Genomic DNA, 20,644 nt, shown 5'->3' on the forward strand with positions numbered 1-20,644 from the left:
CAAACTTCAGACGGGCCTGGACATGTACTGGCTTAAGCAGGGGGACACGTCTTGCACTGGAGGATTTGAGTCCCTGGCGGCGTAGTGTGTTACTGATGGTAGGCTTTCTTACTTTGGTCCCAGCTCTCTGCAGGTCATTCACTAGGTGGTTCTGGGATTTTTGCTCACCGTTCTTGTGATCATTTTGACCCCACGGGGTGAGATCTTGCGTGGAGCCCCAGATCGAGGGAGATTATCAGTGGTCTTGTATGTCTTCCATTTCCTAATAATTGCTCCCACAGTTGATTTCTTCAAACCAAGCTGCTTACCTATTGCAGATTCAGTCTTCCCAGCCTGGTGCAGGTCTACAATTTTGTTTCTGGTGTCCTTTGACAGCTCTTTGGTCTTGGCCATAGTGGAGTTTGGAGTGTGACTGTTTGAGGTTGTGGACAGGTGTCTTTTATACTGATAACAAGTTCAAACAGGTGCCATTAATACAGGTAACGAGTGGAGGACAGAGGAGCCTCTTAAAGAAGAAGTTACAGGTCTGTGAGAGCCAGAAATCTTGCTTGTTTGTAGGTGACCAAATACTTATTTTCCACCATAATTTGCAAATAAATTCATTAAAAATCCTACAATGTGATTTTCTGGATTTTTTTCTCTCAAATTGTCCGTCATAGTTGACGTGTACCTATGATGAAAATTACAGGCCTCTCTCATCTTTTTAAGTGGGAGAACTTGCACAATTGGTGGCTGACTAAATACTTTTTTCCCCCACTGTATATATATATATATATATATATATATATATATATATATATATATATATATATATATATATAATTATTGTAAAATTAACTGTGTCCATAAGGTGTAGATAGTAAGTATAGACCGGATGTATAGACCTGGGCATTGTTGTTCACTAATTAACTCCAAGTAGGGAAAGGATGGCGGCGTTGAAAAGTAATAAAGGGGAGTATACAGTGGGGGAAAAAAGTATTTAGTCAGCCACCAATTGTGCAAGTTCTCCCACTTAAAAAGATGAGAGAGGCCTGTAATTTTCATCATAGGTACACGTCAACTATGACAGACAAATTGAGAGAAAAAAATTCCAGAAAATCACATTGTAGGATTTTTAATGAGTTTATTTGCAAATTATGGTGGAAAATAAGTATTTGGTCACCTACTAACAAGCAAGATTTCTGGCTCTCACAGACCTGTAACTTCTTCTTTAAGAGGCTCCTCTGTCCTCCACTCGTTACCTGTATTAATGGCACCTGTTTGAACTTGTTATCAGTATAAAAGACACCTGTCCACAACCTCAAACAGTCACACTCCAAACTCCACTATGGCCAAGACCAAAGAGCTGTCAAAGGACACCAGAAACAAAATTGTAGACCTGCACCAGGCTGGGAAGACTGAATCTGCAATAGGTAAGCAGCTTGGTTTGAAGAAATCAACTGTGGGAGCAATTATTAGGAAATGGAAGACATACAAGACCACTGATAATCTCCCTCGATCTGGGGCTCCACGCAAGATCTCACCCCGTGGGGTCAAAATTATCACAAGAACGGTGAGCAAAAATCCCAGAACCACACGGGGGACCTAGTGAATGACCTGCAGACAGCTGGGACCAAAGTAACAAAGCCTACCATCAGTAACACACTACGCCGCCAGGGACTCAAATCCTGCAGTGCCAGACGTGTCCCCCTGCTTAAGTCAGTACATGTCCAGGCCCGTCTGAAGTTTGCTAGAGTGCATTTGGATGATCCAGAAGAGGATTGGGAGAATGTCATATGGTCAGAAGACACCAAAATAGAACTTTTTGGTAAAAACTCAACTCGTCGTGTTTGGAGGACAAAGAATGCTAAGTTGCATCCAAAGAACACCATAACTACTGTGAAGCATGGGGGTGGAAACATCATGCTTTGGGGATGTTTTTCTGCAAAGGGACCAGGACGACTGATCCGTGTAAAGGAAAGAATGAATGGGGCCATGTATCGTGAGATTTTGAGTGAAAACCTCCTTCCATCAGCAAGGGCATTGAAGATGAAACGTGGCTGGGTCTATCAGCATGACAATGATCCCAAACACACCGCCCGGGCAACGAAGGAGTGGCTTCGTAAGAAGCATTTCAAGGTCCTGGAGTGGCCTAGCCAGTCTCCAGATCTCAACCCCATAGAAAATCTTTGGAGGGAGTTGAAAGTCCGTGTTGCCCAGCGACAGCCCCAAAACATCACTGCTCTAGAGGAGATCTGCATGGAGGAATGGGCCAAAATACCAGCAACAGTGTGTGAAAACCTTGTGAAGACTTACAGAAAACGTTTGACCTGTGTCATTGCCAACAAAGGGTATATAACAAAGTATTGAGAAACTTTTGTTATTGACCAAATACTTATTTTCCACCATAATTTGCAAATAAATTCATAAAAAATCCTACAATGTGATTTTCTGGATTTTCTTTTCTCATTTTGTCTGTCATAGTTGACATGTACCTATGATGAAAATTACAGGCCTCTCTCATCTTTTTAAGTGGGAGAACTTGCACAATTGGTGGCTGACTAAATACTTTTTCCCCCCACTGTACATACATACACATCCTTTTTGAAAATATATATATATTCCCCTTTATTACTTTCCAACCCCGCCACCCTTTCCCCACTTGGAGTAAACTAGTGAACAACAACACCTAGGCCTCTACTTCCAGCCCATACACACTATCAACATTTTATGGACACAGTCAATTTTACAGTAATTACATTTTGTTTGTTCTTTCTCCTGAACTTCTTCTACTCTCAACCTGTACGATCATTTTCATGATGTCCATCCGGTTTGCTTGCCTACATTATTAGTTATCTTGTTATTGTTTGTTGTTATTAGTCCCATCCTTCAACTCTATTCAATACTTCCCATCTATCTTTTAACACCATCCATATAGGTTTCTATTTGCCATATATATTTCAACTGTTCTGTGATGTCTTACAAAAGTTCTGAACCTTTCTATTCTCATTGTTTCTACAGATTGTGAATTGAAAATTTACATTTTTGCTAATAGTATTATTATGTGATTGATCGATTGACTATGACTTTTCAAATCACCCTGTAGTGCTATCTGCAGGGTTAGCTCCAGGTAAATATTGCAATCCTTTGGCCATTCCTGGACCTGGGTCCAAAAACAAGCTACAAATGGACAGTACCAAAACAAATGATCTAATGATTCTGTCTCTTCGCAGCAAAATCTGCAGAGCTGGGAAGATTGTATCCCCCATATAAATAACATTCTATTTCTAATCCCCTGATATTATTGTTGGATCTGATTTTAATAGCTAACATCTCGATGGCAATAATAAATAGATATGCCGATAGTGGACAACCTTGTTTCACTCCTCTTGACAGTTTAAAACTTTCTGAGAAATAGCCATTATTTACTATTTTACGTCTAGGGTTACTATACATGATTTTGACCCATTTTATAAGAGATTCACCAAAATTGAAATGCTCCAGGCATTTATATATACTGTAAACCCCAGTCGTACTTAATCAAATGCCTTTTCGAAGTCTGCTATGAATAGCAGGCCCGGTTTCTCCGATTTTCCATAATGTTCTTGTAACGATCCCGGCAGTCTGAGTCGGGTCCTGTCTGTGGACTAGTTGTTATGTTCGTGATCTCCAGTTTCCCGAGGGTTCTGGAACGCTCCGGGGAGCTCTCTTGATTTCCGCACCTGCATCCCATCAGCAATCTGCACACCTGGTCCTGATCATCACCCTTCTTAGGCTCTGGCCTAACATCCATTCCCTGCCGGATCGTTAGCCATGAACAGTAGGTTTACCAGAGTATCAGTCTTAGAGCCTAGCGTTAGTTTTGTTGTTTTTGCACCTTGTTGGTTTGTTGCTTACTTACCCCCGTTTTGTTCCATCTGCAGTCACCCGTCCGGAACCTTCATCCAACCTCTGCCTGGTGGTCGGCGGCTGCCGACCCAGGATGGGATCAACCACTGCACCCCCAACAACTAATCAACGCCGCCCGCTCTGTTCCCTGGATTATTCAGCATCACTCTTGAACTTGTAAATAAACACTCACCTTCGTTTCAACTTACCTTGTCCTGGTCTGCTTCTGGGTTCTGGCTTAGCAACTCGTGACAGAACGATCCGGCCAGTAATGAACCCAGCGGACCTGGACTCTGTTCGCCATGCCATTACCCAGCAGGAGAAGATGTTGGGCCATCATAGCACGGTACTACAGGAGATCGCGTTGTCAGTTCGGAACCTTTCTACCGGTCTGACGGAGGTCCAGAACCAACGCAAGTGTCCGGTGGAAGATCCACTACCGGTTTCACCCATCTCGCCTGCCGCTTCTGAAGCTGTGTCCTTCCGTGAGCCCAAGGTTCCGACACCGGATAAATATGAGGGGGAGCTGGGAAGATGCCGTTCCTTCCTTATGCAGTGTGGATTAGTGTTCGATCTACAGCCCTACTCTTATGCCACAGACAAGGCTAGGATAGCCTTTGTGATTGAGTTGCTGCGTGGTCGAGCGCTGGAGTGGGCTTCAGCCGTTTGGGAACGACAGGATCCCTGCATGGCTTCATACCAGGGGTTCACGGCCGAGATGAGGAAGCTCTTCGACCATTCCGTCCGAGGGAGGGACGCAGCTAGGCGCCTGTTTTCGCTTCGCCAAGGAACTCGCAGCGTGGCCGACTTCGTGATCGAGTTCAAGACGTTGGCTGTGGAGAGTGGGTGGAATGAGGAGGCTCTGCAAGCGGCCTTTTACCAGGGTCTGTCGGAGCAGCTCAAGGATGAGTTGATCTCCTATCCGAGTCTAGTGACCTGGACAGCTTGGTAGCCTTGTCTATTCGGGTGGATAATCGAGTCCGAGAGCGAAGGAGGGAGAAGCAATGGGCTCCGTCCAACCGATCAGCTTCTCAGGTTCCAGTCGGGTCGTCAAACTGCGCGGCTCGCTAAAGTTGGGAGGACTTTTAGCGAGCCAGTTTCGACCTCTCAATACCTCTGTCAGACCCCGTTTCCCGGCTACCCTTATGAACAGGAATCAGAGCTTAGCGATTAACGCTTTTATCGATTCAGGTGCCGATGGAAGCTTTCTAGATGCCGAGTTGGTGGAACAGCTGGGGCTTTCCAAGGAGCAATTGCCGGAAGCCATTGAAGCTACCACTCTGGACGGCAGTAGTCTGGCACGTATCACGATGAGGACTGAACCGGTTAAGATGCGGTTGTCGGGGAATCATTCTGAGATGATTTCATTCTTCATTCTGCCGTCTTCCCAGGTTCCTCTGGTCCTTGGATACCCCTGGCTGAAGGAACACAATCCCACGTTCGATTGGGTGACGGGCAAGGTAACGAGTTGGAGCCTTGATTGTCATGCTAACTGTCTCAAGACTGCCTGCCCCCATTCGGTTCCCAGTCAGGTGATTGAGGCTAAACCCCCAGATTTGTCCCTGGTTCCCGAGACATATCACGATTTGGGGGAAGTTTTCAGTAAGCAGAAGGCTCTGTCACTCCCTCCCCACCGACCATATGATTGTGCCATCAACCTGTTCCCTGGAGCTGTCTACCCCAAGGGAAGGTTATACAGTATCTCCCGACCTGAACGTGAGGCGTTGGAGACCTACATCAAGGAGTCCCTAGCGGCTGGTCTCGTTCGTCCCTCGTCATCACCCCTGGGGGCAGGATTCTTCTTTGTGGGTAAGAAGGATGGCTCTCTTCGACCGTGTATTGATTATCGGGGGTTGAATGCCATCACGGTCAAGAACAAGTATCCCCTGCCCTTGATGAGTTCTGCCTTCGACTCCTTACAGGGTGCTACGGTATTCACCAAGCTAGACCTACGCAATGCGTATCACATGGTCCGGATCAGAGAGGGGGACGAGTGGTTGACGGGTTTCAATACACCGATGGGTCACTTCGAGTATCAGGTGATGCCGTTTGGACTGACCAATGCTCCAGCGGTATTCCAGAGTATGGTGAACGACGTCCTGAGAGATATGATCGGTCTCTTTGTGTTTGTTTACCTGGATGACATTCTGATCTTCTCGAAGGAACCTTCCGACCACGTCCAGCATGTCCGGCAGGTTCTGCAGCGATTGTTGGAGAATCGCCTGTTCGTGAAGGCCGAGAAGTGCGAGTTTCACGCCCACACGACATCCTTTCTCGGGTACATCATCTCCAGGGGAGAGATTAGGATGGACCAGGAGAAGGTTAGAGCGGTTCTGGAATGGGCCCAGCCCGGTACGAGATTGCAGCTCCAGAGATTTTTGGGGTTTGCGAATTTCTACCGCAGATTCATCCGGGATTACAGCCGTGTGGCCGCTCCGTTAACTGCCTTGACTTCCAGTATCAGGACCTTCAAGTGGAATCCGGAGGCGGATCGAGCGTTTCTGGATTTGAAGAGGCGATTCACCAACGCACCGATTCTCTCTCAACCGGACACGGCCCGTCAGTTCGTCGTTGAAGTGGACGCGTCTGATGTGGGAGTTGGCGCCATCCTGTCGCAGCGATGCTCCACGGACAGTAAACTCCATCCCTGCGCCTACTACTCTCGTCGCCTTTCGCCTGCGGAGAGGAATTACGATGTGGGTAACCGGGAGCTTCTCGCGGTGAAACTTGCCTTGGAGGAGTGGCGCCACTGGTTGGAGGGGCGGAGCAACCGTTTATTGTCTGGACTGACCACAAGAATCTTGCTTACGTGCAATCGGCTAAACGTCTCAACTCCCGTCAGGCCAGGTGGGCGTTGTTTTTCGGACGATTCAAGTTTTCCCTGACGTTCCGACCTGGATCTAAGAACGGCAAGGCGGACGCCTTGTCCCGGATGTTCTCCAAGACGGAGGAGAGTGGGTCCAAGACCGAGACAATTCTCCCCCGGAACTGCGTCGTGGGAGCAGTTATGTGGAAGATTGAGGAGGAGGTGCTGGCGGCCCTTCGGACTCAGCCCGGTCCCGGTAACGGTCCACCCGGTCGGTTGTTTGTGCCTGAGTCGGTTCGTCCTGCTGTCCTCAAATGGTCCCACGCCAGCAAGATGGCTTGTCACCCTGGCGTGGCTCGGACAATGGCGTTTCTTCGCAGACGTTTTTGGTGGCCTGCCATGGCCGAGGATACTCGGGGTTATGTTGCTGCCTGTCCAGTGTGTGCGCAGAATAAGAGTACCAATCGGCCCAGCTCTGGACTACTTCACCCCCTTCCTATTCCCCGGCGACCATGGTCGCATCTGGCCCTGGACTTTGTCACTGGGTTGCCCGCTTCTGAGGGGAACACGGTCGTTCTGACTATCGTGGACAGATTCAGCAAGTTCGCCCACTTTGTGCCTATTGCCAAGCTTCCCTCTGCCTCGGAGACGTCCGAGATCCTGGTTAGGGAGGTTTTCAGGGTCCACGGGTTGCCCAGTGATATCGTTTCCGACCGTGGTCCTCAGTTTACCTCTGCTGTCTGGAAGTCCTTCTGTTTGGCCATTGGAGCTACAGTCAGTCTCACATCTGGTTTTCACCCCCAATCTAATGGTCAGGCGGAGAGAGCCAACCAGAAGATGGAATCCACGCTACGCTGTCTGGCCTCTTCCAACCCCACCTCCTGGGTCTCTCAGTTGCCTTGGGTTGAGTATGCCCACAATACTCTCCCTACATCTGCCACTGGGATGTCTCCCTTCCAGTGCCTGTATGGCTACCAACCTCCCTTGTTCCCTTCTCAGGAGAAGGAGCTCTCAGTGCCTTCTGTTCAGGTCCATATTCGTCGTTGCCACCGGACCTGGCATCGGGCCAGAAAAGCACTCCTTAGAGTTTCGGACCGGTATCAGCTCCAGGCGAATCGTCGCCGGATCCCCGCTCCCACCTACACCATCGGAGATAGGGTCTGGTTGGCCACACGGGATCTTCCTTTACGGACTGAGTCTAGGAAGTTGTTACCCGAAGTTCATTGGTCCGTTTGTGGTGGAGAAGGTGATCAATCCGGTGGCAGTTCGACTCAAACTCCCGAGGACGCTCAGAGTCCATCCCACCTTTCATGTCTCCTGCCTCAAGCCTGTTTTCCTCAGTCCTCTGTTGCCTCCTCCGCCTCCTCCTCCTCCTCCTCGGATGATCGGAGGTGGTCCTGCCTACACGGTGCGTCGCATCATGGATTCCAGACGGCGGGGCCGGGGTTTCCAGTATCTCGTGGACTGGGAGGGGTATGGTCCTGAAGAGAGGAGTTGGATTCCGCGGCGACAGGTCCTAGATGCTGACCTCATCAGTGACTTCTACCGCCTCCATCCTGGCGCTCCGGGAGTCCGCCCGGTGGCGTTCGTCGGAGGGGGGGTACTGTAACGATCCCGGCAGTCTGAGTCGGGTCCTGTCTGTGGACTAGTTGTTATGTTCGTGATCTCCAGTTTCCCGAGGGTTCTGGAACGCTCCGGGGAGCTCTCTTGATTTCCGCACCTGCATCCCATCAGCAATCTGCACACCTGGTCCTGATCATCACCCTTCTTAGGCTCTGGCCTAACATCCATTCCCTGCCGGATCGTTAGCCATGAACAGTAGGTTTACCAGAGTATCAGTCTTAGAGCCTAGCGTTAGTTTTGTTGTTTTTGCACCTTGTTGGTTTGTTGCTTACTTACCCCCGTTTTGTTCCATCTGCAGTCACCCGTCCGGAACCTTCATCCAACCTCTGCCTGGTGGTCGGCGGCTGCCGACCCAGGATGGGATCAACCACTGCACCCCCAACAACTAATCAACGCCGCCCGCTCTGTTCCCTGGATTATTCAGCATCACTCTTGAACTTGTAAATAAACACTCACCTTCGTTTCAACTTACCTTGTCCTGGTCTGCTTCTGGGTTCTGGCTTAGCAACTCGTGACAGTTCTATTGTTTCCAATACTTGCCTTATATTATCTCCAATGTATCTTCCATGTAAAAAACCTGTCTGATTAGAATGAATAATGTCCGACAATACCTTTTTAATTCTATGCGCTATACATTTTGCTAGAATCTTTGCATCACAACACTGAAGTGTAAGGGGCCTCCAATTTTTTTAATGGACTGGATCTTTATATTTTCCACTTGTATCCTGTTTCAGTAATAATGAGATCAGACCTTCTTCTTGAGTGTCAGATAATCTACCATTTACACAGGAGTGGTTAAAACATGCTAATAGCGGTCCTCTGAGTATATAAAAAAAGGTCCTTAGGATAAGCTGTCACCTCAGCCCAACCCCACCCTGGCACGCACACACGCGCACTGTCTGTCTCTGTCTCTGTCTCTCTCTCGCTGTCTCTTTCTCTGTCTCTCTGTCTCTCTCTCTGTCTCTCTCTCTGTCTCTCTCTCTGTCTCTCTCTCTCTCTCTCTCTCTCTCTCTCTCTCTCTCTCTCTCTCTCTCCGATCACAGACTCCACATTATAGTTGCATAGACAGAGGCATACAGGCAGGAACTGTGACTTTATGATAACAGGCGTCCTCTGCTCCGTATTCAGTGTCCTGACAGAGCATGACACAATGGAGCTGTCCCAGAACGGAACCAATAAAAGTGTACAGTGTGCATAACCTACTAGGCCTAAACACGGCCTGGGGATTAATACCAATTTCCTCTGCTCAGCCTTTAATAGGTTACTTCCTCTTACCTTTTAACAGGAGTTACACAATCCTACAGAGAGACAGGCAAACGCACCTGTTATGTTTCTGTAACCGCTGGGTCGACCCATCAGAGATGAACATCCATAGATATTTTCAGTGGCTATGTAACCAAACCATATAAACATACATTGAAACCTTCTGTGGTTATATTACTAAAAACCCAAACGGGTTTCACTACAGGACAATACCTCCACATTCTACTGTTAGTCAGCAGAATAGTTGGACCCAACAAAGTGAATCTGAGACTACAATCAACTATCTACAGTCATCTTCATCAAACACACACACACACACACACACACACACACACACACACACACACACACACACACACACACTAACCACCACACACACCTTTACACACTAGAGACCCTAACTTCCAGACATTCTACTCACATAGTCAGGAAACATGATCCAATCAGATAGAAGCAGTCTGAGGGGAATTCCTTCAATCTGCTCCGCGTCTGGCTCCCATACTGCACCAGTGTCTGTGCGTGAGAGTGTTTGAGCTAGCCGTGTCTACCGTCAGCCGTTAGTCCACACACTGACACTGTGGTTAGCGTGAGATGGCCGCTAGCTAATCAGATCTGGAGGGGGGGCATGTGGAGGATAGAAAGCAAAGCCTCCTTAATCAGCTGAGATCTGGCGGGGGTGATGGAGGAGGTAGGGCTGGGGCTAGAGGGAATGATACACGCAGTTCCATACAGAACAGGTTGGTTAGAGAGTTGACTGACGAGCTCCTGGGGATGCAGCAGACGGAGGAAATAGATCACAGGAGCCAGAGCACATGGACATCCTACTGAGGCTAGAACTTACTGTACCATGTTTTACCATGACTGCTTTTAGAGTCTCAAACCTCTATTTGAGTGGTCCACAATGTGGTTTTAAAAAATCTGTATTATGTATTGTCAACTATGGTAGCATTGTGGAGTGAAACTTGAATACATTTTTCTAACTAACTATTTTCTCTATAACTTAGGCCCTTCTACAACATGAGGTTACGCTAAAACCAGATGAATGCGTCACACGTTTGCTTTTATAAGGTCCGTCAGCCACAGTTGAAATCCAGCCACTGTGATCAGTGAGACCACTCTAATCAGTGAGACCACTCTGATCAGTGAGACCACTGTAATCAGTGAGACCAGTGTAATCAGTGAGACCACTGTAATCAGTGAGACCAGTGTAATCAGTGAGACCAGTGTAATCAGTGAGACTTTTCTAACCTACTATAATTACTTTTTACACACGTGTCATGGTAGGGGTTTGAGGTTAAAGGGTCAGGGGTCAGGGGTCAGGATAGGGATGGTAAACCCTCCCTCATGGAGCGCTACCATTCAGTTATTATTTATTTATTTTATCTAACACACCTGAATGAGGACCGTGATTAGTTGAATTGGGTATGGAACAAAAACATACAAACCCAGTAGATCTCCAGGAGGCTTGGCCACCCCTGTGTCAGAGCAGAGGAGAGGAATCAGTTCACAGTGGCCGCCAGCTGAAAGGCTATATTTTGAATACAGGTTAGGGATTAGCTTCTGAGAAACTTTGGCACAGTCCTTCAGACTTAGGGACAGTCCCCTTCACAGCACGATTATAGAATTACATCTCACTTACATCTCACCAAACAGAGCATTTGAGTCAGAGACAGTGTTAGACATCTCTCTCTCTCTCTCTCTCTCTCTCTCTCTCTCTCTCTCTCTCTCTCTCTCTCCTCCTGTCTGTCTCTGTCTCTCTCTCTCTCCCTCTCTCTGACTCTCTCTCTCTCCTGTCTCTCTCGCTCTCTCTCTGTCTCTCTCTCTCCTGTCTGTCTCTGTCTCTGTCTCTCTCTATCTCTCTCTCTCTCTCTCTCTCTCTCTCTCTCTCTCTCTCTCTCTCTCTCTCTCTCTCTCTCTCTCTCTCTCTCTCTCTCTCTCTCTCCTCTCTCTCTCTCTCTCTCTCTCCTGTCTGTCTCTGTCTCTCTATCTCTCCCTCTCTCTGACTCTCTCTCTCTCCTGTCTCTCTCGCTCTCTCTCTGTCTCTCTCTCTCCTGTCTGTCTCTGTCTCTCTCTATCTGTCGCTCTCTCTCTCTCTGACTCTCTCTCTCTCTCTGTCTCTCTCTCTCTCTGTCTCTGTCTCTCTCTCTCCTGTCTGTATATCTGTCTGCCTCTCTCTCCTGTCTGCTTCTCTCTCTCTGTCATGTCGTCTGGTAATTGCCAGATACATAAGTGTTGGCAGCTGGAGGTGGAAGTTGAAGACTGTATGCAGAATAACTAGCAACGACAGAGCCAAGAGACTGACTGGTTTGACAACAACACCCAAACCTCTCCTCTCCTGTGTGTGTTTTTCAGATCCGCCTTGGCAATTTTGAGACACCTGCTCCACTGGAGTATTTGGGTGTATCTATTCCTCCTCTCCTAACACCATTTCTCCCCTTCACCCCTCCTTTCTGACTTCTCCTCCACTCTCCTCTGAGTCCTCCCTCCCTCCCCCTCACATCTCCTCTCCTCCCTCCTCCTCTCCTGTCCTCCCTCCCTCCTCCCTCTCTGACCCTCATCCCTTCCTAAGCAGCTGTGACTCACCTGAACAAACATCTTAATCCACCTCACCACACACACACACAAACACACACACACACACACACACACACTGCAGTTATTCTCCTGTGCTTACCCTAAAGAACCCATCAGCTTCTTCTCTACCAGCACCTCCTCAGGTCACAGTTACCAGAAACAGCTGATTCAGCCAGTCAACTCCTCAGGTCAGTTACCAGAAACAGCTGATTCAGACAGTCAACTCCTCAGGTCAGTTACCAGAAACAGCTGATTCAGCCAGTCAACTCCTCAGGTCAGTTACCAGAAACAGCTGATTCAGCCAGTCAACTCCTCAGGTCAGTTACCAGAAACAGATGATTCAGTCAGTCAACTCCTCAGGTCAGTTACCAGAAACAGCTGATTCAGCCAGTCAACTCCTCAGGTCAGTTACCAGAAACATATGATTCAGCCAGTCAACTCCTCAGGTCAGTTACCAGAAACAGCTGATTCAGCCAGTCAACTCCTCAGGTCAGTTACCAGAAACAGCTGATTCAGCCAGTCAACTCCTCAGGTCAGTTACCAGAAACAGCTGATTCAGCCAGTCAACTCCTCAGGTCAGTTACCAGAAACAGCTGATTCAGCCAGTCAACTCCTCAGGTCAGTTACCAGTAACAGATGATTGAGTCAATCAACTCCTCAGGTCAGTTACCAGAAACAGATTATTCAGTCTGTCAACTCCTCAGGTCAGTTACCAGAAACAGATTATTCAGTCAGTCAACTCCTCAGGTCAGTTACCAGTAACATATGATTCAGCCAGTCAACTCCTCAGGTCAGTTACCAGAAACAGATGATTCAGCCAGTCAACTCCTCAGGTCAGTTACTAGAAACATATGATTCAGCCAGTCAACTCCTCAGGTCAGTTACCAGAAACATATGATTCAGCCAGTCAACTCCTCAGGTCAGTTACCAGTAACAGATGATTCAGTCAGTCAACTCCTCAGGTCAGTTACCAGTAACAGATGATTGAGTCAATCAACTCCTCAGGTCAGTTACCAGAAACAGATTATTCAGCCAGTCAACTCCTCAGGTCAGTTACCAGAAACATATGATTCAGCCAGTCAACTCCTCAGGTCAGTTACCAGAAACAGATGATTCAGTCAGTCAACTCCTCAGGTCAGTTACCAGAAACAGATGATTCAGACAGTCAACTCCTCAGGTCAGTTACCAGAAACAGATTATTCAGCCAGTCAACTCCTCAGGTCAGTTACCAGAATAATATGATTCAGCCAGTCAACTCCTCAGGTCAGTTACCAGAAACAGCTGATTCAGCCAGTCAACTCCTCAGGTCAGTTCCCAGAAACAGCTGATTCAGCCAGTCAACTCCTCAGGTCAGTTCCCAGAAACAGCTGATTCAGCCAGTCAACTCCTCAGGTCAGTTCCCAGAAACAGCTGATTCAGCCAGTCAACTCCTCAGGTCAGTTCCCAGAAACAGCTGATTCAGCCAGTCAACTCCTCACTGCAGGACTCAGGAATTTAACCAACCAAGTGTCCAGTCTCCTACAGGTCTAGATCCCACATTCTCCTCCAGTCTGTTCTCTGCTTTATAATCCACGGCTAGAAGCAGCATTTCAGATGTAATCCACAGATAAGGAACAGTAAACTCCAGTTCAGATAAGGAACAGTAAACTCCAGTTCAGATACGGAACGGTTAACTCCAGTTCAGATACAGAACGGTTAACTCCAGTTCAGATACGGAACGGTTAACTCCAGTTCAGATACGGAACGGTTAACTCCAGTTCAGATACGGAACGGAACGGTTAACTCCAGTTCAGATACGGAACGGAACGGTTAACTCCAGTTCAGATACGGAACGGAACGGTTAACTCCAGTTCAGATACGGAACGGAACGGTTAACTCCAGTTCAGATACGGAACGGAGCGGTTAACTCCAGTTCAGATACGGAACGGTTAACTCCAGTTCAGATACGGAACGGTTAACTCCAGTTCAGATACGGAACGGTTAACTCCAGTTCAGATACGGAACGGTTAACTCCAGTTCTGCATCTTCTAGCTATCAGTGCATGAGGATGTAGTTGTAGTGGTAGCCCATGACCCGGTCTGCACCGCTTGCAGCCGTTATCTCTCTCCATTAATGGCCCTTAAATAATATTAGGTGCATTGTTTCTGGTTCTCGCGCTGCTGCTCAATCCATTTATCTAATTATGATCCCCAGGACACCAGGAGAGGAGGGATTCATAAGAAAGAGGATTAGAATGCCTGAGCCATCTGTGTTCACGGGGAATTAACCCCTAGTGTACCTTACACACACACAGGCAGGCAGGTAGACAAACAGACACAGATACACACAGACACAGGCACACATACAAACACACACACACACGCCTACTGCAGGTTGTCAACTCAACTAAGCAGCAGACAAGACATAAAATTAGGTTTCGGGTTAACTCAGGTACAGCAAGCAAACTGCTAGAAATAGACACTAGCAGAAACTCTTGGGAATAGACATCAGAATACTGAAATGGGGGGAAATTCCAGTCAGCCGATGTCATCAGCCTACGCCAAAACCTGCGACGTGGTTCCCATAGCAACCACAACGCCCCCCTGACAACGCTGCAATGGCCACCCTGACAGACACAGAGATGGCGGAGATTGCCAAACTTCAGGTAAAATAAAAACACCAAAACGACATTCATAAATGCAACTCCAGGTTTAGAGAATACGACGATAAACAATACGTGATTTGTGCGGATTACTGGAGCGTCACTAAAACAAGTGTAGCCAACGCTTTCCAACGTGCAGGCTATTCATGATGTAGTCTATTGTATGATGTAACGTTAGCTAGCTAACTTCGTTACAACTTGACATTAAGGGTAGGCTAGTCGGCATGCAGGCGGTAAGCGCCGATTGATAGCCTGTCGATATATTCACTGATCTAGGCTACAGGACACGAGATCTTCGAGGGGAGGGGAGAGGATTGACAGGTGTGGAGGGAGGCTGAGAAAGGATGGATGGCCAGATACATTTTAGAGATATTTGCGATGTACACACACACGCAGTAAGTAGCCTCCTGTTAAAGCAACAAGTTCTCTAGCAGCCGAATCGCACATATTTTATAAGACTGGCGGGGTGGTTCTGAAAACAACACACACGTCGTAGCTAATCCAGTGCGTTAGAATTTCCGCCACAAAGTACCAGGATAATATCCGCTGTCTATTTTATCTCTTTGTCTATCTTACCTTCAGTAGAGATGCCCGCGCCCTGCCCACACAACGACGCATGATGGATAGTGCGCGCACAGCAAGGGCTCGTGGTTCTGCGCGCGGTGTGTGCCTAAAACCATGTTATCATATTATTATTATTATTATTATTTTTGTCAATCATAATAATAATAACAACAACAATATTAATAGATACATATAAATATAGCTGCGAGCAGCAATGAACAGGGTTCACAGGATGACAAAAAAAAATGATACAAGATCAGTTGGATAACAAAGCAAGCTCCGTATCATGTAGACTAGGAACTTTCTTCCTTTATGTGCAGTCAGTGAAAGCATTATCATGTTTATCAATCAATACCACAAGGATGACGCAAGTGACGTTTAGTCTAGTGCTGTAGGTTGGTTATCTTTGAATGCAGCATTTAACTGTTCTTAAAGGTATTACTTAATGTATTGAGTTCATATACCAATTCTGGGGTCAATTTGACAAGTGGTTTATGTTAAGATTTGTTGAATATTTTCAGCGTTGGTGTAGGCTAATGGTATATTGCAGTCATCTTTGAATTCTGGGACTTTGTCGAAATCTGTTTGTGTAAATAATTAAAATCTCACTTGGTACACTCCACATTAGCGTTCCAAAATCCTTCAATACAGTCTCACAGCTGTAATAGGTAAAATAATATCCACTTTTCACTACATTCACATCACATAATAGGGCAACAATATGTGATTATACAGATCTACTAATCACCATATTTCACATTGTTCGTCTGCATTATTTAAATCTAACAGTCATTTGCATGAGATAAAGTCCACTTGATCAATAGTTATTGCTGTAGTTTCCTATGGTGTCACTGGTCTGCTGCAGCCATCTGAGTTTGCAGTGACTTTATATTCACACAGCTTCTAATGATAAGGTTTACATTCCACATTTCATGGCCCCATGTCCATTGGTTTTGTTCTAATAGCCCTGGTATGACATGATAGTGGTGTAATGCAGTGAGTAATCATTCTCAAATTCATTAGAGGCTAATTCATTGAGTCTATATACCAAATCTGGAGTCACTCTGACTCATGGTTCACGAGGAGAAAATGTGTAAAGTATTTTTAGCATTAGCATATGTGCTAACGTGCGTCTATAGGTACATGTTTGAATGCAGCAACAATTTTTTCTCTCAAAACCATTAAAGACTGATGTAATGAGTGTAAATACAAAATATGGAGTGAATTGGACATATGGTTCATGAGGAGAAGATTATTGATTTTGAGCATTAGCGTTTCATATGCAAAGAATGAGTTGTGAATGGTTTCCTTTAAAAATATATATATATTAATACCAAATTGAGTATGGTTCATCTTAGGGACGTCCATGATAGTGATGACAAGTTTCAAGTTGATAGGCCTCTGTGGAGTGGATTTACCGTGGTTTAAATTGACACATAACATATGATTTTTGATTTGTCAAAAACTCAGCCATCTTTTGATCAATCCTTTAGCTTTTTCTCAAACTATGTTAAGACATGTACCATGGGCCTACGTTGGTGTCATTTGGTCCAATGGTTCATGAGAATAAGATTTTGGAAGTATTTTTTAGCATATTAGCGTATACATCTGGCGGCAGGTATCTTAGTGGTTAAGAGCGTTGTGCCAGTAACCGAAAGGTCGCTGGTTCTAATCCCCGAGCCGACTAGGTGAAAAATCTGCCGATGTGCCCTTGAGCAAGGCACTTAACCCTAATTGCTCCTGTAAGTCGCTCTGGATAAGAGCGTCTGCTAAATGACTAAAATGTAATGTAAATGTATAGTGCGGCCATGTTTGAATGCATCAATGTTCTATTCTCAAACTCTTATTGTGAGGAGTCCAAATATCGAATTTGGTGTGAATCTGACTTTTATAGTCCATGAGAAGAAAATGATTATTTTAAGCATTAGCGTTACATAGTCAAAGAAGTTAATTGTTAATAGTTTACTTATTTTTTTAAAGATATCAATGACAAATTTAACATGGTTCATATCATGGTAATGTATTTGATTAACCTAAAGTTTTCAAATTGATAGGCCATTTGTGGAGAGGATTTACAAAAATATTTAAATGGACACGTAAAATCTGATTTCCTGATTTATCAATAACTCAGCCATCTCTTAACCAATCCCTTAGCTTTTCTGCAAATAAGTTGAGAGATGTACCATGGGCTCACATACCGAATTTGGTGTTACTTCTTATGGTGCATGAGAAGAGGTTTTTCATCCTGAAGTTTCAAGTCTTTAGGTCAAAACGGGGTGACGGATATGAGGGTTTAAGTGAGATTACTTATAACAGTGCCACCTATAGGCCAATCGGTACCATTCTTTTTGATCAAGTTACTCATGGCCTCCAGTTTCTGAGTGCCAAATTAGAAAAAAAAAGTTAGCAATCTATGCTTGAGTTCATTCAGAGAATAACAATCGGTTTCATAGATTTGCTGTGAACCCCTAATACTGTGCTTTATTTGTCCAGCTCCAAATGTGTGCTTCTTTTCTTGGGAAGACTCCTTTTTATAGAAGCTATAGACCTACATAACTTTTGTCTATGTGGGTGCTCTTTGAGACAAAATATGTTTCCTTAATTGCCCAGAAATATTACCCAGAAATGACATTGTCATTGGCCAGTCAGGGCACAACTCCCCACACCCATCAACTAAAACATAGCTGTATTGCGGCTCAATTGGTAGAGCATGGCGCTTGTAACGCCAGGGTAGTGGGTTCGATCCCAGGTACCACCCATACGTAAAAGCGCCTGCTAAATGGCATATTATTATTATTATATAGTTTGGTTTCCTGAGATAATATTATATTATATGTTTATGAATCATACAAGCCAAGATGTGATGTAAACAATTATCCAACTAGTTCATAGTATATCTTTAGTGTATGTGAGTTTCTGTAAAATGCAGACTTCATATAGATGTGTTTCCAGAACTCTGTTCACTATTCATCTGTGTGTGTCAGAGAGAGGAGGGTGTGCGGCGGCTAAGCGGTCACTTCTCGTGGCCAGAGTTCTCTGGGGACGCGGCGCGGCAGAACGCCCATCAGCAGTTTGTTTATGACTGTGCCATGTTCGCCGCCGACCGTGGCCTGGCTTGGAGTGCTGTGAGAGCAGTGGCCGGGATGACTAGAGACCTGTTCCCTCAGCTAGCTGGTCAGTAGTTATCTGTTATCTTTATTATACATATATATTAATAATTGATATTGACTGTGCGGCTCCATTTATATAATATAAAATAATGTAATCATTTATATTGAGTGTGAAGCTCCATTCATCTCCCCCAGATCTGGACCCGCCCAGAGTGCTATCCCTAGTTTCAGATTGGCTGACAGAGTGTTTGCCCCACCTACCTCCTGCCCACCACAACGCAGTCTTCCACTTCCTGTCTGACACTTGTGTCACTAGGTAAGTGTGTGTGCTTGTGTGTGTGTGCGTGTGTGTGTGTGTGTGTGTGTTGATGTAATGGTAAGTAACACAGAGTTCTGTCCCTGTCTGACATTTAGGCAACGGCTGCTACAAGCTGTGGTGGGCGGGGCCAGTCACCTGTCAATCAACCAGAAACACCTGGAGGTGCATGTGCCCCCTACACCCCTCCCCCTGGCACAGGTGATATAGAAAGTGTGTATGTGTATGTGTGTGTGTGCGTGTGTATGTACGCGTTTCCATTCTCTCTCTCAGGGCGATGATGTGTGTGTGCTTTCTCTCAGGGCGATGATGTGTGTGTGCTTTCTCTCAGGGCGATGATGAGTGTGTGTGGGAGCGCCAGCGTGTGTGTGCCCGGCTCCAGATTGCCAAGCAACAGAAGAGGGAGGAACTCCGGAGGCTCAGAGAGGAGGAGGGGCCACAGGGGTCAGAGGTCAGACTGGACAGAGAGGTAGACACACGCATCCACACACCATCACCACCCAGGGTTGGGTGTGTCTCCCGAGTGGCGCAGTGGTCTAAGGCACTGCATCGCAGTGCTAGCTGTGCCACTTGAGATCCTGGTTCGAATCCAGGCTCTGTCGTAGCCGGCCGCGACCGGGAGACCCATGGGGCGGCGCGCAATTGGCCCAGCGTCGTCCAGGGTAGGGGAGGGAATGGCCGGCAGGGATGTAGCTCAGTTGGTAGAGCATGGCGTTTGCAACACCAGGGTTGTGGGTTCGATTCCCGCAGGGGGTATGAAAAATAATAATGTATGCACTAACTGTAAGTCGCTCTGGATAAGAGCGTCTGCTAAATGACTAAAATGTAAATGGGTAAATTATTTTTTAACGCAGTCAATTCAGAAAGTAAACTGAAATTCCAATTTTCCTCAATGCCTCCTATTAGATAAAATTGGAATTAGAAATTAGAGTTTCAGTTTACTTCCTGAATTGACTGAATTTAAATTGAATTGACCACCACCGCCACCTCCACTGTGTACTGTAAGTATGTAGTTGTATTGTTTCTCCAGGAGGTGGCACACCTAGTGCGGTCTACTGTGAGGGCCAGAGGAGAGCTGCTGCTGGGGAGACTGCTGAAGGAGAGCAGCCTGGTGTATGACCTGCTGGAGCTCAGCCTGCAACACACAGCCCTTACCACCGGGGGGAACCCTACACACACCTCACACGCACCCTGACCTCACACACTCCAACGATCCCACCGGGGCCACACACACAGCTAAACCCAAGAGGAGGTGAGAGGGTCTGGGCAAGAGGCCTGGCTTATACAAACATTTAGATATGTTTTAAATTATTAATAAAGTATACTGAACAAAAATATAGAATGCAACATGCAACAATTTCAAAGATTTTATTGAGTTACAGCTCATATAAGGAAATCAGTCAATTGAAATAAATAAATTAGGCCCTAATCTACGGATTCCACATGACTGGGCAGGGGCGGAGCCATGGGTGGGCCTTGGAGGACATAGGCCCACCCACTGGGGAGCCAGGCCCAGCCAATCAGAATGAGTTTATCCCCACAAAAGGGCTTTATTACAGACAGAAATACTCCTCATTTTTGTTCAGTGTAAATATGAACAATATTTGAACTCTCTCTGTCAATCCTGATGAGTTTTTTTTGTTATTGGGAACCATTTCTATATATTTTCATAAGCTAAATGAAACAGTGGTGTCATTTGATAACATTTGTTACAAATATTGCACTTTAGTATTGCAACAATGTATCGTAAAAAACAGTTGAATTTGGGAAACTCAGCCCAGGTTATTGCGATAACAACAACATAACATATTTACACTAGATTTAAGTAATTCTAATAAATTCACACAAAGTTTTGGGTGGAAATCAAAGGTTGTAAAAGT

The 20,644-nt window shown here is 46.1% G+C and overlaps 2 protein-coding genes across 2 annotated transcripts in view; one reads left to right on the top strand and one right to left on the bottom strand.

The window, feature by feature from the left end:
- rp1l1a (rp1 like 1a) overlaps nucleotides 1-10,096 on the bottom strand; it is a 44,248-nt gene extending 34,152 nt beyond the window's left edge. The window contains exon 1 of the mRNA XM_041847274.2: nucleotides 9,981-10,096. The gene's annotated coding sequence lies outside the window, so the exon portion shown is untranslated. The remainder of the gene's footprint in view (nucleotides 1-9,980) is intronic.
- Nucleotides 10,097-14,704: 4,608 nt separating this feature from the next.
- Nucleotides 14,705-20,118, top strand: c21h8orf74 (chromosome 21 C8orf74 homolog). The gene is made up of 6 exons (XM_041846903.1): nucleotides 14,705-14,777; nucleotides 18,323-18,512; nucleotides 18,644-18,764; nucleotides 18,863-18,965; nucleotides 19,096-19,233; nucleotides 19,795-20,118. The coding sequence occupies exons 1-6, from the start codon at nucleotides 14,730-14,732 to the stop codon at nucleotides 19,957-19,959; spliced, it is 765 nt and encodes a 254-aa protein (XP_041702837.1). The 5' UTR covers nucleotides 14,705-14,729; the 3' UTR covers nucleotides 19,960-20,118.
- Nucleotides 20,119-20,644: the final 526 nt, after the last annotated feature.

This window comes from Coregonus clupeaformis, chromosome 21, assembly GCF_020615455.1.
Source record: "Coregonus clupeaformis isolate EN_2021a chromosome 21, ASM2061545v1, whole genome shotgun sequence".
Taxonomy (NCBI): Eukaryota; Metazoa; Chordata; class Actinopteri; order Salmoniformes; family Salmonidae; genus Coregonus; species Coregonus clupeaformis.